General features: G+C 40.6%; 1 protein-coding gene across 1 annotated transcript; it reads right to left on the minus strand.

The window, feature by feature from the left end:
* Positions 1–2804: 2804 nt before the first annotated feature.
* On the minus strand, positions 2805–4329 carry Muc21 (mucin 21, cell surface associated). Its single transcript, XM_005341063.4, has 2 exons — positions 3454–4329; positions 2805–3132 (listed from the first exon to the last, which is right to left on the minus strand). The coding sequence occupies exons 1-2, from the start codon at positions 4327–4329 to the stop codon at positions 2956–2958; spliced, it is 1053 nt and encodes a 350-aa protein (XP_005341120.3). The 3' UTR covers positions 2805–2955.
* Between the last annotated feature and the right edge of the window lie 2087 nt (positions 4330–6416).

Here is a 6416-nt window from a genome sequence, read left to right on the forward strand (position 1 = left end):
ATTGGATATTAATTATTTGGAGGTAAATATGGAATTTACAACATCTATCTCCTTGAAATCATGCAAAATATACAAAGTGATCTGGTGACCTATATCAAGAAACCAGTGCATGGGAAGCTCCTGTTTTCAGAGAGTGATGCACAATTCAGGGCACTGTGCTTTAGAGCATGTGGCTATGTGCCAGCAAGATTTCACAAATCTTGAAGAGTCTAAAATGGGCAGATGGACAGATAAGGTAGATTGATTTGCATAGGGTTTCTAGGTTCAGTAAAATCCTCCCACCTTTATCACACCTACTGATTCTGCCTCAGCTCTTCTCTCTGGGGATATCCTTTGACAGTGAATATATGACAAGAGACAATTAAACAAATTTTTATTATTCCTGCTGACTCCTTCTACAGTATACACAAATAAATAGCATCTAACACAGACCAAAATTATCAGTTTCTAACACTCAGCCCCTACCAGGAATTTGTATGAGGCAGGAGAGAGAGAAGAAAAAAGAAAGAGGAGAAGGAGGAGGAAGGAGAGTTGTTCTACTTTGGATGAACAATGCCTAAATTAAAAGAGATTTTTTAAGCATCTCTTTATTTGATACCCTGGGATTTTTGTGCCTTGGGAGAAAAAAATATAATAATAAGATAGGAATTAGAAACAAAAAGTTGGTGGGCTGGGACTAGGGCTCAATTATAGAGGCTTTGACTACTATCAAACCTTTTCAAAGCATATGAGTAAATCCTTGTCATTCATGCTCAAGGGCCTAGGTTCAGTCCCAAGTATTGAAAAAAAAAAGTTTGAGTAAAAAAGGGGAATCAGAAAAGGGGAGTCTAATTTGATGGGCTGAACTCAGAGTTCCTCTCAAATACATGGTATGCAAAAAATATGCATGTAAGTTGAAAACCTGGAAAAATAATCTTCATAAAACAACCCATGCCTTCCTAACACAATTTAGAAAGTCTTCATGCCTCTCCAAGAATATGGGTCACAGATGTCATATGCAGATCACTGAGTGAAACAACCATGCAAAGGTCTAGATGGTAGATGCTTCCACCCTGTCCACTTCCTGGACTTTTTCTTGGGTCAAATGTGCTGAAGGGCTGAGGCACTGTGAGGTTAAAGGAGTGGTTGTATTCCATGCTGAAATCTGAGTAATGATGCTTCCAAACTCTACATACATGCTCTAATTATTGAAATTAATGAGGTATTCACAGCATAATCATGTGAATAAATCATATGCTAAATTACTTGCCATGGATTCCTCTCTTTTCACCTTCCTCTGTTTCAAAGTGCCCTTCCTTCCAGTCATTTTTTATTTATCTTTGCAAATCAGAATTTCTATTTACATGATGTGCCTAATGAGATTTTAACTGTTTTATTGAGATATAATTTATACACCACATAGTTCTCATGTTTAATGTATATAAACCAATGGTTTTTAGTATATCTCCAATTGTATTTGGTAAGTCCTTTTATCTACAGACTTAAATCTTTCTTCCTCTTTTACTTCATCTCTTCTTTTTTTCTCAATTTTGAACCTTATTACTTGCATGGTAGTACTCTTGGAATTATCTTCCATCTGTCTTATATTTTCTGGATAATTTTCTCCTTGTACTTGTGTCTAATTGGGCTCTTTTCCCCACCTGCTCTTCCAGATTATGTATTAATATTCTCAACAGTGACTAGCCTCTTTCAACTTATCTATTAAAGTATTAACTTAAAAATTCATGATTTACATTTTTTAAATGATATAATGAGATTCTCTTGCCTAATATTATTTTCATATTTTTCATATAATGCTCTCCAAAATTCCCTGCAAGGTGCTTTCTTTGGCTTCCATTCGGGTCTCTGGATTCCTCAAAGTGAGGTGATGATAAGGATGATCTCCTGAGCATGGCTCAGCATGACCTCATCTGTAACATTCAATTGTTCGGTTTGCCAACCCTTGAGAATCCAGTGAGTAGTGGAAGACAGCAGTTTCCACTGCTGCAAGTTGGTATAAGCCCACCAACACACTGCTATGACTCTCCACCCCAAGTGGGAACCTCTCACCACCTTGGGAATTCAGAGCAATCTTTGCCTCCAAAGTTGCTCCCCTCTGTCCTGCAAGACCTGGATCATTAGGCAGTTTCTCTCCTAGACCCATAAAAGTGATATGCACCAACCTTCTGAAAGGGAATTCGTGAGAATTTAAGTTTCCCCTCAGGTGTCTCTGCCAAGTGCCTCTTGAAAAGTTAGACCTTAATAGGCTACAAAGTGTTTCCCTTGGGAAAACAAGAAGCTCATTCTCTCTGCTTCTCAAGGTAGCAGTCTGAGAGAGGTATCAACGAGGACCTTCACTCTGAAAGAGATCCAGGTCTGGAGCACCTGGAACTATAACTTGGGGTGCACAATCCTTGCCTCCACCCCCATGCATATAATTGCCCCTCCTCCATATCACTGGGTTCTCTGTGAACCACAACCCAATCTCTTAAGTACCAACTCTGGCACCTGCCCTCCCTTCTCATCATTCCCAAATCAATTCTCCTGCCAAATTGGGTGAGTCTCATAGACATGGGGGTCCTGCTTGGCACCGGAAGGATTAGAAAATGAGGATACTTTGGTATGAGTGAAGTCTCTGGATTATACTGTGGAGATTTTGAATGCTAAATGGATTCTAGCATGGAAGTTCTCTCAGGTAATTGAGAAATGCAACACACCCACTTGCGCACATTCAGATTCTGTCAGACGTTGGATGTATTTATTTCTTAGTTAAATTAGCAATATATTATCCTTTTCTCCATTTCTGGTAAAGTTAAAAGAGGGCAATTAGCATCTTTCTTAAGGATGTCAGGGAATCAAATGAAGCTGGGAAGGACCTTGTAGGGAGGAATAAGAGGAAACTCAGGTCTCAGGTCCTCAGGTCTGCTTCCTCCCTGAAGGATGTGGCACTCCAGCTCAGGGGCCACACGGGAAATTCTATCTTCCACTCATCTCCATGGCCACTGGGGATACTGGTCTCCTCCGGAACCAGTTAGGGCTCCAGCTAGGCCTGTGGGAGACTGCATGATTCTCTGGAGGGCTTGGGCCACGGTAGGTACCATGGGGGTAGTAGACAGCTGTGTCTAAGATGTTTCTCAGGGACAGGTAGTTTCTCTAGAAAAAGAAGAGACAATTGTTTCAGAATCATACCCAAGTCTTCACCATGGACTCCTTTAGAATCATCTCCCTCTTTCACCCATCTCTCTCAGCTAACACTCCTCCCTCCAGGATGTAGTCCTTTTCCAGCACCTTTTTCTCATAGGTCAATGGTTTTCTATGCACATTGATTGGCTCTTCTGGTTCCAACATGTTATTTTTATTTGTAACTCTCTTGATCTCCATTTCCTCCTTACTGGCCCCTGACCAGAAATTTCTGCTGTTTATTCTGTTTCCTTATATTCCTGCTGCTCCTCCCCCCAGGTATTAGGCACTCACCATACAAAAGAAGATCCCAGCAAAGAGCCCCACAGCCACTACAATTGAGACGAGGGTGATGAGGAAGATTTCCCAAGGCTCCAGGGACCCACTGGGCTTCACCTCATTCACTGGAGTAGTAATACTTGTACTAATTCTGTAGAAAGTTGTGTGTATTCCAGATGAAGCAGGTGTGGTAGAGATTTTGGAGGTTGCATTTGATCCAGGGTTGGAGGTTGTGTTCATCCCACTGGAGGTCACACTGAATCCAGTGTTGATAGCTGTGCTGACCTTATCAGATGTTGCACTGGACACTGCATTGGGGGTTATGCTTCCCTCACTGGAAGTCAATGTGGATGTGGTGTTGGGGATTGCACTGGTCTTAACAGAGGTTGTAATGGATGCAGTGTTAGAGGTTGTGCTGGACCCACTGGAGGTCACTCTAGATCCAGTGTTGATAGCTGTGCTGACCTCATCAGAGGTTGCACTAGAAACAGTGTTGGAAGTTCTGCTGCCCTCACTAGAAGATGATGTGGAAGCAGTGTTGGGGGTTGCATTGGTCTCAACAGAGGTTGTAATGGATATGCTGTTAGAGGTTGTGCTGGCCCCACTGGAGGTAAAATTGATTGCAGGGTTGAAGGTTGTGCTGGTCCTATCAGAGTTCAATGTGGTTCTAGGCCTGGAGATTGTATTGGCCCTACCAGAGTTTGCAGTGGAAGTAGTGTTGGAAGTTGTGTTGGAGATCACACTGGATCCAGTGTTGGCAACTGTGCTGTTTTCACGGGAGCTCACTCTGGATACACTATAGGAGATTAAACTGGTTCCTCCAGAAGTTGTACTGGATCTAGCATTGGATGTTACAGTGGTGGTTTGGTTGAATGTTGAGCTGGTTGCCATGCGGGTAGATATGTCAGAGGCAGTTGAGGTTTCACTGGAACCTGTGTGGGCAGATGTGCCTGTAACACTTGTGGTTATTACTAAAGATAAGTAATAACAAATATATGTAAAGCATATACACTTCCTGCTCAATGGTTAGTTAAATTCATTACATGGATAATTGTATTTAATGCTCCCCACAGCCCTTCAGTGTAGATACTATTATTATCATCAGCTAAGGTAAAGAAACTCAGGATTAGAAATGGTGGTGGTTGTCCAAGTTTATATAGTAGGATTCATGAAACAGGAAGTTGAATCCAGGCTATTGAATTTGTATTTAGCTAAGTCACTCTCTCCTTCTCATCCCCAATGTAAGAGTTACATAACATAGGCTTACTCATAGATAAACTTATTCCATATTCTGCTATAGAAGATTCACTACAGATAAGAAGTATCATAAAGGAAGTATACAGCTAGGGCATGTAAAGCTCAGTGACAAAGCTTTTGCCCAGCAGGTGTGAGGCCTTAGATTTGGTCTCCAGCTCTGCAAAAAGAAAAATAGGTAATCCAGGATTAGGTGACACTAATATGTATAGATTTATTATTTCTTTTTCCAGTACAGGGGATTGATCCAAGGGCCTCATGCATACTAGAAAAGCCCTCTACCACTTACCTATATACTTAACCCCTTTTAAAATTTTATTTTGAGACGAGCTCTCACTAAATTGCACAGGTTGGCCCCTAATTTGTGATCCTCTTGCCTTCAACTTCCGAGTCACTAGTTACAGGAGTGCACTACCACACCCAGTTTGATTCACTCTAAAAGTAGTATTACTTCCTTCTTAGAAAATATTTCTCTGAATATTTCTCAGAAAACACCCACATCAGATCGCCTGGGAGAGCTTGCCAAAAATAAGACTCCCAGCCTCCAGACTAAATGAATCAGTTTGACATGGGGCCCAGGTTTCTGCATCTTCAGAAGAGCCAGGTGATTCTTTATACATCAATGTTCCAGAGACTCCTGATCACTATGCAAAGGCCAGAGAATAAGTTATGTGCAACATAAATGTATAAGATCTCCCAAAAAGAAGGGCTGTCAACTAGAGTCTACAGGCATAGGGAAGGTCTCCAACTTCTTGCAGGATCACCTAGAGTTTAGGCTGTGCCTACCTTTTGCTCCTCACTACCCTGAAGATAAGGATACATAGCTTCCAAAATTTATTTTCCCATCTCATTTGTGGCTTATTTTACTACTAACTTGATCATGAGTTCCCAGCACCTCACCCTGCCTGTCAATTTTTTTTAAAAAAAATCTTATTTAAACAAACAAAGGATTAGAGTTTTTAGCTCTACTTGGGTAGGTCCTAAAAAAATTCATTGTAGTACAAATGAGTGTTAAGGTCCAAATAATAAGTAAACTAAATAAGAAAATGGAATGACCAAGAGTATAGGTGACACGTGAAAGAGGGAGAGGATTTAATCTAAAAGTTTTGGAAAGCAAAATAAATGAATCAAAATTATTGGGAGCCTAAATTTGGTTCACTATGATGAATATTCTGTTTCCCATCTGTGCAACAGGAGGTAGCCCATGAAGTGTTTGATAGAGTATCAGAGCTGCAGAAATGTGGTTCTTACATCCTATTCTCCTTGGTCTGAATCTAATTTTGGCTGATGTGAAATCAAGGTTAGCGACAGGAGAGAAATTGAGTTTGAAGAATACTGAACAACAATATCTAAAAATACCCAACACTTTCTGTTCTTACTTAAATCTCCAACCATATCACACAGGTTATTAATTTCACAGATGCATAAACAGAGGCACAGAGAAACAACTCACCCAAAGTACACAATTAATATAGGGAGCCAGGATTTAGGTGTAGGCATGGTAAGAACAAAGCCCAAAGTTTTCACTACTGTATGATACTCTACTCTGCTGATATGATTAGAGTAAAACAATGATGATTCTTCTATGAATAACTAGAGCTAGTTTCAGTAGTAATTACTCTCACAACTCCTCAAAGGTTCTCATCCAATCCACCTTTAAATAAAATCACTCACCATCTTCCAAAAGTAGGAGATGCAGTAGCAACCAACAGAGGAGAATGTTT

This window comes from Ictidomys tridecemlineatus, chromosome 8 (assembly GCF_052094955.1).
Source record: "Ictidomys tridecemlineatus isolate mIctTri1 chromosome 8, mIctTri1.hap1, whole genome shotgun sequence".
In the NCBI taxonomy this organism is placed as follows: domain Eukaryota; kingdom Metazoa; phylum Chordata; class Mammalia; order Rodentia; family Sciuridae; genus Ictidomys; species Ictidomys tridecemlineatus.

Bases quoted from the DNA above. Each gene is read 5' to 3' on its own strand.
- Muc21 (XM_005341063.4), bottom strand. From the start codon at position 4,329: ATGGCAACCAGCTCAACATTCAACCAAACCACCACTGTAACATCCAAT. The intron at 3,133-3,453 runs GTGAGTGCCTAA...TTCTTTTTCTAG, and splicing joins CTGGGATCTTCTTTTGTATG to AGAAACTACCTGTCCCTGAG.